This window comes from Tamandua tetradactyla, chromosome 1 (assembly GCF_023851605.1).
Source record: "Tamandua tetradactyla isolate mTamTet1 chromosome 1, mTamTet1.pri, whole genome shotgun sequence".
Taxonomy (NCBI): Eukaryota; Metazoa; Chordata; class Mammalia; order Pilosa; family Myrmecophagidae; genus Tamandua; species Tamandua tetradactyla.
Window position 1 is genome coordinate 987,574 of NC_135327.1, and position 15,535 is coordinate 1,003,108.

The 15,535-nt window shown below is 40.2% G+C and overlaps 1 protein-coding gene and 1 pseudogene across 6 annotated transcripts in view; both read left to right on the forward strand.

Annotated features, from left to right (window-relative positions):
• The window catches only part of LOC143688505 (uncharacterized), a 61,399-nt gene that overhangs the window by 23,538 nt on the left and 22,326 nt on the right, over window positions 1-15,535 (forward strand). For 3 of the 6 annotated variants that reach the window (XR_013178111.1, XR_013178110.1, XM_077166545.1), the window contains 2 exons: window positions 4,645-4,730; window positions 6,790-10,954. The exons of 1 other annotated variant lie outside the window; for it this stretch is intronic. Coding sequence is in view for 3 of the 5 variants with exons in the window: in XM_077166545.1 (XP_077022660.1) it covers window positions 4,645-4,691 (47 nt within the window). In the remaining 2 variants the exon portion in view is untranslated. Of the gene's footprint in view, window positions 1-4,644; window positions 4,731-6,789; window positions 10,955-15,535 lie in introns of those variants that run through there. 2 more of the 6 variants (XM_077166529.1, XM_077166537.1) reach the window with 1 other exon arrangement.
• On the forward strand, window positions 11,481-14,177 carry LOC143688501 (serine/threonine-protein kinase 40 pseudogene; annotated as a pseudogene).

Below are 15,535 nucleotides of genomic sequence, written 5' to 3' on the forward strand. Positions count from 1 at the left end.
AAGTCAGAGCAGAAAAATCACATGATCATCTCAATTGATGCAGAGGAGGCATTTGACAAGATTCAACATCCTTTCCTGTTGAAAACACTTCAAAGGATAGGAATACAAGGGAACCTCCTTAAAATGATAGAGGGAATATATGAAAAACCCACAGCTAATATCATCCTCAATGGGGAAAAATTGAAAACTTTCCCCCTAAGATCAGGAACAAGACAAGGATGTCCATTATCACCACTGTTATTCAACATCGTGTTGGAGGTTCTAGCCAGAGCAATTAGACAAGAAAAAGAAATACAAGGCATCAAAATTGGAAAGGAAGAAGTAAAACTATCACTGTTTGCAGATGATATGATACTATACGTCGAAAACCCTGAAAAATCCACAGCAAAACTACTAGAGCTAATAAATGAGTACAGCAAAGTAGCAGGTTACAAGATCAACATTCAAAAATCTGTAGTGTTTCTATACACTAGCAATGAACAAGCTGAGGGGGAAATCAAGAAACGGATTCCATTTACAATTGCAACTAAAAGAATAAAATACTTAGGAATAAATTTAACTAAAGAGACAAAAGACCTATACAAAGAAAACTACAAAAAACTGTTAAAAGAAATCACAGAAGACCTAAATAGATGGAAGGGCATACCGTGTTCATGGATTGGAAGATTAAATATAGTTAAGATGTCAATTCTACCTAAATTGATTTACAGATTCAACGCAATACCAATCAAAATCCCAACAACTTATTTTACAGAAATAGAAAAACCAGTAAGCAAATTTATCTGGAAGGGCAGGGTGCCCTGAATTGCTAAAAGTATCTTGAGGGAAAAAAACAAAGCTGGAGGTCTCACGCTGCCTGACTTTAAGGCATATTATGAAGCCACAGTGGTCAAAACAGCATGGTACTGGCATAAAGATGATATATCGACCAATGGAATCGAATAGAGTGCTCAGATATAGACCCTCTCATCTATGGACATTTGATCTTTGATAAGGCAGTCAAGCCAACTCACCTGGGACAGAACAGTCTCTTCAATAAATGGTGCCTAGAGAACTGGATATCCATATACAAAAGAGTGAAAGAGGACCCATATCTCACACCCTATACAAAAGTTAACTCAAAATGGATCAAAGATCTAAACATTAGGTCTAAGACCATAAAACAGTTAGAGGAAAATGTAGGGAGATATCTTATGAATCTTACAATTGGAGGCGGTTTTATGGACCTTAAACCTAAAGCAAGAGCACTGAAGAAAGAAATAAATAAATGGGAGCTCCTCAAAATTAAACACTTTTGTGCATCAAAGAACTTCATCAAGAAAGTAGAAAGACAGCCTACACAATGGGAGACAATATTTGGAAACGACATATCAGATAAAGTTCTAGTATCCAGAATTTATAAAGAGATTGTTCAACTCAACAACAAAAAGACAGCCAACCCAATTGCAAAATGGGAAAAAGACTTGAACAGACACCTATCAGAAGAGGAAATACAAATGGCCAAAAGGCACATGAAGAGATGCTCAATGTCCCTGGCCATTAGAGAAATGCAAATCAAAACCACAATGAGATATCATCTCACACCCACCAGAATGGCCATTATCAACAAAACAGAAAATGACAAGTGCTGGAGAGGATGCGGAGAAAGAGGCACACTTATCCACTGTTGGTGGGAATGTCAAATGGTGCAACCACTGTGGAAGGCAGTTTGGCGGTTCCTCAAAAAGCTGAATATAGAATTGCCATACGACCCAGCAATACCATTGCTAGGTGTCTACTCAGAGGACTTAAGGGCAAAGACACAAACGGGCATTTGCACACCAATGTTTATAGCAGCATTATTTACAATTGCAAAGAGAAGGAAACAGCCAAAATGTCCATCAACAGACGAGTGGCTAAACAAACTGTGGTATATACATACGATGGAATATTATGCAGCTTTAAGACAGAATAAACTTATGAAGCATGTAATAACATGGATGGACCTAGAGAACATTATGCTGAGTGAGACTAGCCAAAAACTAAAGGACAAATACTGTATGGTCCCACTGATGTGAACCGACATTCGAGAATAAACTTGGAATATGTTATTGGTAACAGAGACCATCAGGAGATAGAAATAGGGTAAGATAATGGGTAATTGGAGCTGAAGGGATACAGACTGTGCAACAAGACTGGATACAAAAACTCAGAAATGGACAGCACAGTACTACCTAATTGTAATGTAATTAGGTTAAAACACTGAATGAAGCTGCATCTGAGGTATAGTTTTTTTTTCTTCTTCTTTTTTTTTTCTTTTTAAATTATTTTCTCTCTATTATCGTTTTATTTCTTTTTCTGTTGTCTTTCTATTTCTATTTCTAAATCGATGCAAATGTACTAAGAAACGATGAATATGCATCTATGTGATGATGATATTAAGAATTACTGATTTTATATGTAGAATGGAATGATTTCTAAATGTTGTGTTAGTTGATTTTTTTAATTAATAAAAAAAAGAAACACAAATAAACTCGAAAGGTCAACATGGTAAATCAAGCGGTATAATTTTTTAAATGGTTATTAATCTGTTATTCATGTGATAGGTGGTGGAATTGTTGAACCAGTAAGTCTTTAATATCTGTGCACTTTGCATCACTGTAAGCCAGCTGACTTCTTACAGCAAAATGTCATAGTGTAAGAAACAGACACAGCCCCATTTGTATTTAGATAATTTTTATTCAAAATCTTTTCCTTCTCAGATAATCACATATTTCAAAACAAAGATGAGATGTTAAAAAACAAAATTACAAAATGTTATGTTTATTGCTGAATTTGTGAGTGTCAAAATCTCATAAACAATAACTTCTTTCTCCTCTCTAATTAACATTAGAGAGACTATGACATAGAACAGTAAACGCAAGGATAAGAGGAAATTGTGAAGTCCTGAAAGTTTATTTCCTGTTCAATTTTTTGGCCCCACATCTGCCCAGCCTGCTATATATGTTCTTTTCTATTGTGAGATATAACATATATACAAAAAAGCAGTATATTTCCAAGTACATTTTAACAAGTAGTTATAGAACTGATTTTAACGTTTGGTATGGGTTACAGTTCCATGATTTTTCATTCTTTCTTCTAGCTGCTCCAAGACACTGGAGACCAGCAGACAAACATATAATGACTCAGCAGTCATGTTTATTTGTTAAGCCCTATCTTCTCTATTATAATCCTCCTTCTCTTTAAATAACATGTACATAGAAGCAATACATTTCAAAGTACATCACAACAATGAGTTGTAGAGCAGATTTCAGAGTTTGGTATGGGTTAAAATTCCACAATTTTAGGGTTTTTTTTTTTGCTGCTCTAAGGTACTGTAAACTAAAAGAAATATCTGTAAAATGATTCAGCACTCATACTCATATGTCAAATCCGACCTTCTCTGTATAACTCCACCATCACCTTTGATCTCTAGGGGTATTTGGGCTATTGTCATTCTACCTTTTTCATGTTGGAAGGGCTGTCAATAATATTGGATGGGGGAACGAAGTAGTGGATGTTCTGGAAATGCTGGCCCCTCCGAATTTCAGGACTTATCTGGTCCAGGGATCCATCTGGAGTTTGTAGGTTTCTGTAAAGTTACACCAGTGCATGGAACTTTTGTAGAATTTTATGTAATGCCCTAGGTGTTCTTTTAGTTTGGCAGGAATGGTTTTGGTTGGGATTTGTCAAGTTATGATAGGTAGCAACATCTAACTGAAGCATGCATGAGAGTGACCTCCACAGTAACCTCTCAACTCTATTTGAACTCTCAGCCAGCAGTCTATTCTTTACTCAGAGCCTTTGCACTTGTTTTTCCATCTTCCTGGAACTCTCAGTAAAGATACTTTGACTTGCTTCCTTATTTTGAAATCTCTGCTCAAATGTGACAGTAACTCCAATTTCTCTCTATTTCTTTATCCTGAATTACTTTTCTTCATAGTATTGAGAATATAAAATTTCCTCCCTTGTAGGAAAGAGATGATGATCTTTGTTCACCATAGCAATGAGTAACAATCACAAACAGTGCTAAACCTATTTAATAATTCAGTGATGGTTTCCCAACAGTACACAGACTTCTAAAGAATGCCCATCAGTGGCATTCACTCCATCCCACTTCTGAGAGTCAGCCACTCAGCAACAGTCTTATTCTGGTAAACATATTTCCATGGCATGTAAAGTCAACACGTCAGCTTCTGTGCTATTTTGAAAGGATGTATGTACCCTAGAAAAGCCATGTTTTAATCCTAATCCCATTTTATAAATAAACAACCATTTCTTCTAATCCCTATTCAGTACTGTATGCCTGAATCTGTAATTAGATCATCTCCCTGGAGATGTGACTCAATCAAGAGTGGTTGTTAAACTGGATTAGGTGGAGACATGTCTCTGCCCATTTGGGTGGGTCTTGATTAGTTTACTGGGGTCCTACAAAAGAGGAAACATTTTGGAGAATGGAGGAAATTCAGAGAGAGCAGAAAATGACATAGCCACGAGAAGCAGAGAGTACACCAGCGAGCAACTTTTGGAGGTGAAGAAGGAAAATGCCTCTTGGGGAACTTCATGAAACATGAAGCCAGGAGAGAAGCTAGCAGATGACCCCCTCTTCACCATGTGCCTTTCCAGATGAGAGAGGAACCCTGACTGTGTTCGCCATGTGCCTTCTCACTTGAGAGAGAAACCCTGAACGTCATCAGTCTTCTTGAACCAAGGTATCTTTCCCTGGATGCCTGTGATTGGATATTTCTATAAACTTGCTTTAATTGGGATATTTTCTCAGCCTTAGAACTGTAAACTAGCAACTTTTTAAATTCCCCTTTGTAAAAGTCATTCCATTTGTGGTGTTGCATTTTGGAAGCTAGCAAACTAGAACAGCTTCTAATATCCATAATTTCTAAAACTATATAAAAGATAAGCTCTCTTCTTTGTTTTTAAATTTTGTCTTACAAGCACAGTTCTCCCTTGTTTAAGCAAACAATAAATCTGGCTTACTGTTTTAGATATTGAATGATAGACACTTCATCAGTATTTATCTTCACCTGTGATTACATTTTTATATGTTCATTTATTATCTGTCTCTATTAGAATGTAAGCTCTGTGAGGACAAGTATCTCATCCCTTTTATTCACTTAGTGCTTACATCAATGCTTTGCACATAGTATGCACTCAACAAATATTTGTTGAATGAGTCTTTAAAGTAGGGAAAATGTATTCTAATATCATCTAGTACATAGTTCTGTGAAATAGAACTTCAATGAATGAATTGTTTTTGTATGTTTTTTAAGTATTTCTTGAGGACATTCTTGAGATAAACCAGAGATTACTCAGGTCTGTATGAGTCCTAGAATTTTCACAAACTCATCTCTCTCTTCAGAAATATATTAGATGAACAGATGTCACCTGCCTATTTGACATCTCCTTTGGGAAAATTTAAAGGCAATTGTCTAAAACTGAATTCTTGTTCTTTTCCCCAAGACCGGGTCCTCCTCTAATTTCCCTCTGTAAGTAAATAGGGGCACAGCCTAAAAATCTCTTTTCTCCTCCACACCCCCATTTTCATCCCAACATCAAGTAATATTTATCTTACCTACTAAAAATACCTTGAATGTGCTCACTCCTCTCCCTTTACATGACTGCCACATGAATACATGATGTCCTCATTTGTCACCTAATCTACTCTGGTAACCTGCTAACTGGCCCAGGAACATCCTTTCTGACCCTCTCACCAATCTAAACTTTCCTGGGTATCAATCAGTTAACTCTCTCCTTAGAAACTTTGACGAGAGGTATTTGCTAATAGGACAGATTCTGAAATCACTAGCATGGCCTAGAGGATCATTTCAGCTTCACCCTGCATAGTAGTCTCCCTCACTGCTGACCTCCAGTCACAATGCCCTGCCCCAGGACACATGGAATTGACATGCTCTCCCCCCCTTCACAGAACCTTTCTGAACAATAGCACCTTTGCCTAAAATATGCTTCTCTCCCCTCTTTCCCTAATTCAGTCTTTTCTATTCTTCACAGATAAACCCCCCATGACTCCCTCACTCCCAGACCAGGTCAAACACCCCTTCCTCAGCACCTCATCCATCTCCTGTGAACACTTCCCGTGTCTGAAACCTAAACTTTGCTTGTGTCATTATTGGATTAATAGTTATCTCTCCAACTAAATTCTTAGCTCTGTTGGAGAAGGGAATTTATCTATTTCTGGCCTATAAGAGGGAGTCAGTATTTATGTATTAAATGAATGGATTAAACTATGAATGGAAGGCATTTGAATCTGGCCAGGTTTCTCCTGGTACGTCTCAGAGGACACAGAGATGGAGTCTGTCCTCTGGCTGCCTCGTGGAGCCCAGGAAAGGGACACACACGATCCGCCGTCTGCTAGAGCCTCAAACTTTTCACTGAAAATCAGAGTTCCTGCTAGTCCCTCGGGGACTTAGATTTGGTGAAAAGGAGAAAAGCAGGGTACAGAAGGGATAGAAGAATAATTTCACCTTTCATGAAACAGGGGAAAGGATAGGCCCTAGTTTGTCATGGCATGTCCCTTCAGGAACAAAACCAAAGCCCGGTAGCAGGGTTTTATGTAAACGAGGTCAAATTTGCAATGGATATGATATTCAAAGAAGAGTTTTTTTCTCCAGTAGATGTAGATATTGAATAGCTCTTTCACTTAAATATCTTTTACAAATTAGAAACCATTTGTCATATAAAAATGCGGTATTTACAAATGGTATTTTCTTTTTCCCCATTCCTACCCTATTGTGAAAGTCAACTGCTGCTGTTGTGACTCCTACTACAAAAACCTTTCATTTGAGAAATACAAAGTAAAGGACAAGAAAAAGATTCACTCTGCGGTCATCTTCCGGAAGCCATGGGATGTGGTGAGGACGGGAGAAGTCGGGTCTCAGGTATAACCTTCCACACACTGTCTGATACTGTTTTGTTTGCATTTCATATTGTTACCCCAACAGAAATCCATATAAGCCATGGTGCCTGGCCTGTGAGAAGTCTTCAAAAAATGTTAGCTATTGTCCTCCATATTATTAGTTAATTAAGCATTAACCTTAAAAATGCTGTTTTCTTCCATTGGTTATAAATGACCGTACATCACATACACCTTTACTGAATTAGTTTTAGGGTGAAGGGAGGAGTTGGCTAAGCTCCCCTGAACCATCACCACAACTCTGCAAAGTATCAAAAGGGAAGGAACCATTGCTCAGAAAAGATAAGCACTGAGTTTAAGGTTGCAAAGCTGGTAAACAGTGGAGTTCAGTTCAGTGGTGGTTTTCTCACAGCAGCACTCCCTCCCTCACCCCATGACTGCCTTGCCTCCTGCACTTGGTAAAACCAGTTGCACTGTAGGAGCAGAAGGTATGACTTGGAGAAGGTTGAGTGTTGTTTTGAGGCACGGTTATTTTTTATGGATGGAGTCTAAATTGCTCTGTCCCACAGGAAGAACTTTTATGCTGACTGAAGCAATATATATTTTCTGCATGCCAAGGGTGGGGATTATCAGAAAAGGTGTAAAGTGATGTCAAAGAATACTAAAGGAAACTGAACCAGAAAATGGTGGAGAGGCACTTTTCCTTTCTATCATGTAATATAAAGCCCCATTTTCCCCAGAATCCAGAATGAAATGGATATTTGTAGGCTATTTTGGGAGCTTAACTATCATATATGTTATTTCTAGGTTTTTCCTCCCAAACAACCAATTTAGTAACAGATGCTTAGAATCCAATCTCTCTTCTAAGTGGAAGATTGCCTGGAGTTTGTCTAAGCACCTTTATATGTGAAGCTATACTGGGGAGTATTTTATAATTCTAAGGTAGAACTTGTAAGGCTATATGGAACCTTGTTTAAAACAAATTCATTCCTTCTTTCTGGAAAGGAAAGAAAAGGTATCATGATTCATGGAGAAAAAATTTTCCTTTTATGTAGGCTTTGGAAATAGGTGGATAACTAGGACATAGTAATCTGGAAGACTCAAAACATTAGGGTGGAAGGCATTCATCAATTAAATTTACTGTGTGTCCTGACTTCTGAATTTGTTTTATGGATTAAGATTTATTTTGTTTGTTTGTTCATTTTCCCTTTTTATTTGTATGCTGTATGGTGGTGTCACATTTCATTATTTTTCCATGTGAGTATCGCATTATTGCAGCACCATTTCTTGACTTTTTTGTTTGTTTTTGTTTACTTGTTTTGCTTGTTTGTTTGTATTCTTGGGAAGTGCATGGACAGGGAATTGAACACAGGTCTCCTGCATTGCAGGTGAGAATTCTACCACTGAACAATACTTGCACTCCATGTTTCCTTATTTTTAAGGTCTAGAGCTGTCCACTGTTCAGTCATAGATTCTTTTGTTGACTGAATTTTACTGCAACTAAATATAATTCCTGACATATGCCTCTGAATTTACTAAATTAGAAATCTATTTATGGACTTATTTATGTTTCTTGCATGGGATGGTATTTAAAGCACAACCGGTTTGTAAATATTAGCTTCTCTGTGGAATGCGTGTGTGCTTCTTGCCCCTAGAATGAACTGATTTTGTCTCCCTTCTCCTTCATCTTTACACATATTTATTTATCAAACATTTAACTTTTCCAAAGTAGAGTAGACATATCTCACTACAATAAGAAAACATAAAAACAAAGTCAAAAGGGACAACTTTTGAAATCATATCTTTAAAATCCAATTCTTTTGATTAGTAACCACCCTTAGTACCAGAAAAACTTCAAAGTGTTCTCTAAACATTGAATTTTCATCAGTGATGCTGAAAGTCTCGTTTGTCATCTTTCATGCTTACCCATGCAAGAACTTCAAAAGGACACAAAGAAAGAATAATAATTTCTCAATGCAACTTTGTGCTCAAGCCAATAATTGCATATTTAGCTATTATGCATTCACAACTAGATAATTATCTTGTGAAATTATGTTTTAATAAATATCATAATTAACATTTTGTTACAAAAAAAGTGAGTACTGAAACCACTCATAAATGAAATCCCGAGTCCAGCAGATTTCTAGAAAAAAATGAAAAATAATGATTAGATAGTATCAACTATAGACATCTTCAAAGGGAAAGACAATTTAAACTTGCCTTTTACTTACTGAGATATGTTCCCCATATTTTATTGTTTTTGTCATCTTGTTTGTTATAATCCAACCAGTGAGTGTTCAAAGAACATAAAATCCTACAAATCAATAAACTGTGAATATGAGCGAACTTACCAAAAGGCAACAATTAAGATCAGAAGTCTGACAGACAAGCTTTGATTATGCAGAGCAATGGTCTCTCCCAGTGCTGCTCTGCAACTTGTGATTCTTCAGTAGGAGGAAAAGAAAGTTTTAAGCTGCATGATAATTACCTGTCTGATCTGCAGAATACATGTAACTTGGGAACCTCATCTGAATCAGTGTGATAGCACCAGTCACAATTTGGATGATCAAGACTTTGCAGAATTAGATATTAGGGCATTATGGGTCAGTGCTGGGAGTTGTCATGGATGCCAGCTTTAAGGAATCAGATATATCATCACAGATCATGCCGATGGTGATTAGGTAGTTTCTGAGGAAGTACTGAAAACTATATATCAGTGGGAACTCACTGCAGGGAGTGGTATGTGTGAAGGGGTAGCCTAGACCAGAGGAGACCAAAAAGTAGATTGCACTTGTAAATTTCTTCCTTTGGAAAAGGGAGAACCCCCACCCTGGCAGTTTTCTCAGGATCTCTCACCACAAGGTAATAAAATGGTGATAGCCTTTAGAAATTAAAGACATAATTCTTCCTATCAAATTACATAAGGAGATAACTTCTCTTGAAAGATAACTTTCACTACAGGTGAGAAATTGTGTTAAAACCTGTAGTGGGAAAAGAGGGCAAGTGCTTTATAATGTTATGGTAAAAAGAAAACAAAAAAGGAAATTGATGGGAGTTGTTGGATAATCTCAGTGAATATGTTTCTCCCTCAGATATTTGAGCTAAAAAGTTAGCTTTTAATATGATTGAGGTGTTATGTAGATGAGTGTTTCTCAAATTTACAGTGCGTAGAGGAATCACCTGGGGAGCTTCTTAAAAATGCAGACTCTGAGGCATGTTTGAGGTAGGGTCTGAGAGTCTGTATTTCTAAAACCTCCCATAGTTTGCACGTGGGTCATGCTGTGTCAAAGACCAAGATTCACCATTATTAATCCTACATCCCATTAATCTCTCAAATATGGGCCTATAATAGGGAAAAGTACTTTTCCAAGAAGAAAGTATGTTTAGGGGGTATTTATAGATTGAATCATGTCTCATCAAAAAGCATATTCAAGTTTCAAGTTCTAACACTTGGTCTCATGAGAGTGAGTGTACTTGGAAATTGGGTTTTTGAAGATGTGATGAGTTAAGATGAGGCTAAAATGGATTAGGATGATCCTGAATCCCATAGGACTGGCATCCTTATCGGAAGATGGACTTTGGACTCAGGCACACACAGGTACTGAAGATGGAGGAGGCGAGATTGCAGGGATACATCAACCAGACAGGAAAGAGCAGAGATTTCCTGCAAGCACCAGAAGCTTGAAGAAGCAAGGAAGGATTCTGCCATATGGGCTTCAGATGGTCATACTCCCCCTGCCCAGCCCTGAGACCTTGATTTTCCACTCCTACATTCCAGAACTGTGAGACAATAAATTTCTGTTGTTTTAGTGCATTCAGTTTTTGGTACTTTTTTACAGCAGTTTTCAGGGGGTGGTAATAATTAGGAGATGAATTCTTACATGTAAAGGACACAGTTTTAGTGATTTTTCTATTACTTAATAAGTGATTATATAACTATTCATGTTTTAGTTTGACATGCAGATTGTGATAACTATAACTTTTACTGATGTGGTATTTTGCATGATACAGATAATTTTACTTCTTTTATTTATTGATTTTTAAATTAAATCTGTGCATAATGAGAATACCATGGTAAAGCAGCTATTGTATTATTTTATAGGTGAACATGCTGAGGTTTAGAGAAATTAATTTGACAGACACATTACTTAGGACAAAGATGAACCTCAACACTTTCTTCAAACAAAAGAGGGAAATTCTAACACTTGAATAATAACTAATATTATCTACAATTAAAAATTTAAAGGGTTTGGGTGGGCCATCGTGGCTCAGCAGGCAGACTTCCTGCCTGCCATGCCAGAGACCCAGGTTCGATTTCTGGTGTCTGCCATGCAAAAAAAAAAAAAAAAAGAAATAAAATTAAAGTTTTATTTTACCCTTCCAGCTTTTTTGCATTCAAGCCTGTTTTCCTCTTCCCAGAGTATAATACTTTAATGTACAAATTTCATTTACCTCTGGTGCCTTACCATTTCTCCTTTCTTGATCAAAAGAAGGTTTCAGGTCAGGTGGCGGCGCCGCAGCCATGGAGGGAGGCGGTGGCGGCGGCTGCTCGGGTGGCTGCGCTGGGAGGCGGCGGTAAGCGGCACCCACGCCCCCGGCCCGGCCCTGGCCCCCCGGGACGGAGAGTCGAGCAGCCCCGGCTCCGGGCTACGGACTATGGGCGAGCAGCGCTGAGCACCGCGGGAAGAGCTGAGAATGAAGCGGAGAGCATCACACGGAGGAGCTGGAGAAACGTCGGCCAAGGCGAAAGCTCTGGGAAGTGGAATTTCCGGAAATAATGCCAAGAGAGCAGGACCATTTGTCCTTGGTCCCCGTTTGGGCAACTCGCCAGTGCCAAGCATTGTGCAGTGTCTGGCAAGGAAAGACGGCACGGATGACTTCTACCAGCTGAAGATCCTTACCCTCGAGGAAAGGGGGGACCAAGGAATAGACAGCCAGGAAGAAAGGCAAGGCAAGATGCTGTTACACACCGAGTACTCCCTGCTCTCCCTCCTCCACACGCAGGATGGCGCGGTGCACCACCACGGGCTCTTCCAGGACCGCACCTGTGAAATTGTTGAGGATACGGAATCCGGCCAAATGGTTAAGAAAATGAAGAAGCGCATCTGCCTCGTCCTCGACTGCCTCTGTGCACGTGACTTCAGCGACAAGACTGCGGACCTGATCAACCGGCAGCACTACGTCATCAAGGAGAAGCGGCTGAGCGAGCGGGAGACGGTGATCATCTTCTATGACGTGGTGCGGGTGGTGGAAGCCCTGCATCAGAAAAGCATTGTGCACAGGGACCTGAAGCTTGGAAACATGGTGCTCAATAAGAGGACGCACCGGATAGCCATCACCAACTTCTGCCTTGGGAAGCGCCTCGTGAGCGAGGGGGACCTGCTGAAGGACCAGAGGGGCAGCCCTGCCTACATCAGTCCCGACGTGCTGAGCGGCCGGCCGTACCCGGGCAAGCCGAGCGACATGTGGGCCCTGGGCGTGCTGCTCTTCACCGTGCTGCACGGCCAGGTCCCCTTCTACGACAGACCCGCAGGAGCTCTTCCGCAAGGTCAAGGCCGCCGAGTACACCATCCCCGAGGACGGGCGGGTTTCTGAAAACACCGTGTGTCTCATCCGGAAACGGTTGGTTCTAGACCCCCAGCAGCGCCTCGCTGCTGCCGACGTCCTAGAGGCGCTCGGTGCCATCATCGCATCTTGGCAGTCCCTGTCATCTCTGAGCGGGCCTTTGCGAGTGGTTCCTGACATCGATGACCAAACGAGCAACGCGGACAGCTCCCAGGAGGCGAAAGTGACAGAGGAGTGCTCCCAGTACGAGTTTGAGAACTACGTGCGGCAGCAGCTGCTGCTGGCTGAGGAGAAGAGCTCCATACACGAGGCCCGGAGCTGGGGGCCCAAGCGGCAGTTTGGCAGCGTGCCCCCCGTGCGACAGCTGGGCCACGACGCGCAGCCCATGAACCCCTTCGATGCCGCCATCCTGGCCCAGCGCTACCTGCAGAAATAGGACAGAGCCGCCTCCACCAAGGCACCTGCACCGTCCGCCGCCTCCTCCCGGCCCCCAGCCAGAGGCCCGGCTGTGGGGGCCCTTGGGGCCAGGCCCCATAGTGCTGAGCTCTCCCCCACGCAGGCATGGGGACAGGGACGGGGACAGCCCAGGTCACACACGGGGTCAGCAGAGGTACCACATGGCTACCTTTCGGAATGATTGCCTGATTGTTTGCTTTTTTTAATCTGAGAAGCCTAGATAACTAATCTGCTTTTAATCATGTTTTAATCTAAAAAAAAAAAAGGTTTCAAAATACAATGCAAACATTTGTTTATTCACCCACTTAAGAACCACATAGTAAGTGACTACCTACCTCATGCTAGATATTTAAGAAAATTCAGACATTTTTGTGGCAACCCCACAGAACTCCAACGATCAGGAGCATAAGTGACCAAGCTCCATGCTTGCATTTGTGCTGTGTCCGTGCTGCCCATGGTCTGTTCCCAGCCAACCACAGAGAAAGGCTATAGCTAAAGCAATTCACTCCTGAGAGACACAGGGGCTCCCTGATGTCTTTGCTGAAAACTACTTAGTGTACAAGGTACTTTGGGATATTTCTAGCTAACCCTCTTTCCTTCTGTCTTTCACTTAGAATCCGATTTAACAGTTGTGTCTTATGGTTGGCTCCATCTATATTTTCTTTCATAGGCATTACACCTAATAGAATCCTAGCATGTTTAATTGCATCTTGTTTCTTGGAGGACCTTGTCATGGTCAGGTTCATGTGTCAACTTGGCCAGGTGGTGGTACCTGTTTGTCTGGTTGGGCAAGTGCTGGCCTGTCTGTTGCAATGAAGACATGTCATAGAATTAAATCATGATCACATCAGCTGCATCCACAACTGATTCCATTTGTAATCAGCCAAGGGGAGTGTCTTCTACAATGAGTGATGCTCACTCTAATCACTGGAAGCCTTTTAAGGAGGATTCAGAAGAGACAGGCTCTCTTCCTGCTTCTGCTGGTGAGCCTCTCCTGTGGAGTTCATCCAGACCCTCCATCGGAATCATCGGCCTCACAGCCTGCCCTGCAGATTTTGGACTCTGCATCCCTGTGGTTACATGAAGCACTTTTATAAATTTTATATTTGTGAGTGTTCCCTGTTGATTCTGTTTCTCTAGAGAACCCTAACTAACACAGACCTGGACTAAAATAATCCTGCTACTAGTAAAAAAGTTACATGATATCCACAAAAGCTATGGGTAAAAAATCTCAGTTTGAGAGAGATTTGGTAAAATGCAAGGATTTTTTTCATAGCATGTTTTCATGAAGTTAATTTTATCAATAACAAATTCAATATAGATTTGAGTAATGTAGCAGAAAATTAAAATGTTAATTTTGATTGGGACCCTAAGGGAAATAGAAATCAGTTACAAAAGTAAATTTTCCTCTTGGAGAAATGTCCATGGAGATGACAAGAATGTGCATAGAGCACTCATATCCTTATCCAATAAGGGTGCAGAAAAGAGTTAGGAATGTTGCACACAATAGAAATGATCTTTTGAAGTGTGCTGATGGTTCCATCTCAATCCAAGCCCCAGGAGAAAGAGGAGCTGAAGGAAGCCCCTTAAGGGGTATTGATATGTGTTCCTTTCAGTTTTCTTTCATATTTTGTAGGCTGGTGTACAGGAGAAAGTGTCTCACTCTTCTTGCTTGATACATCTGTACTGTGAGAACCAAGTTGTATGCTGTTGGAAGTTGAAAGGAATGTAACTAAAGGAAATGTAACTACTTCTGGACCAGCCTGCACTTCTAGGATTTTTCAGTGGATATGGGATATGTAAGAGTCTTCTGTGGACTGGTTGAAGAATCCATATAAAAATAAGGGAGGACGGGCCATGGTGGCTCAGCAGGCAGAGTTCTCACCTGCCATGCTGGAGAACTGGGTTCGATTCCCAGTGCCTGCCCCTGCAAAAATAAATAAATAAATAAATAAATAAGGCAGTGTGAGGTCACCTTAAGTTATTTTCAGTAGGAATTCTCAAGAAGGCAAAGTCTCAGCATGGAAAAGCTAAAGAAGTCAAAGAGTTCGTAGGTGTTGTGTAAGGAGTAAGCTATGACCAATGCATCAAAAGAACTATAGGTCAGAGTTTCCTAGAGATAGAAAGTATTTCCAAAGAACCCATAAAAGCACTCATGAGAAAGAGTTAGCCTAAATAAAAGTCTCCTAAAGAAGAATATTATAGTTCTATATGATTATATTTATGCTAACAATTTAAATTGGTTCTCAGGGGTTAGTGATATTTACCAAATTCATATTTTCAATATGCTGAAGAGTGTTGTACATCCCAAATTACAATTGTCTTGCTGATTAACCTAGGGAACTAGTCAATCAAGAGGTACTTTCTGGCTCCACTATTTGCAAACCATTCTATCATTGCCTGAAGTAACAGGACCTCCCTTCCCAAGGCTTATATACAGGCTAGGAAAAACAGAAACAAATCCATAAAGATTCATTCAACCTGAACTGTATAGACCATAAACTCTATAATAGTTCAGAGCACAGAGAGAAGACAACCATGGGGTGAGGTAGCTACAGAGGTCATCACTGGCCTTAAAAGATGGTTTGGATATTGATCATCATACAAAGA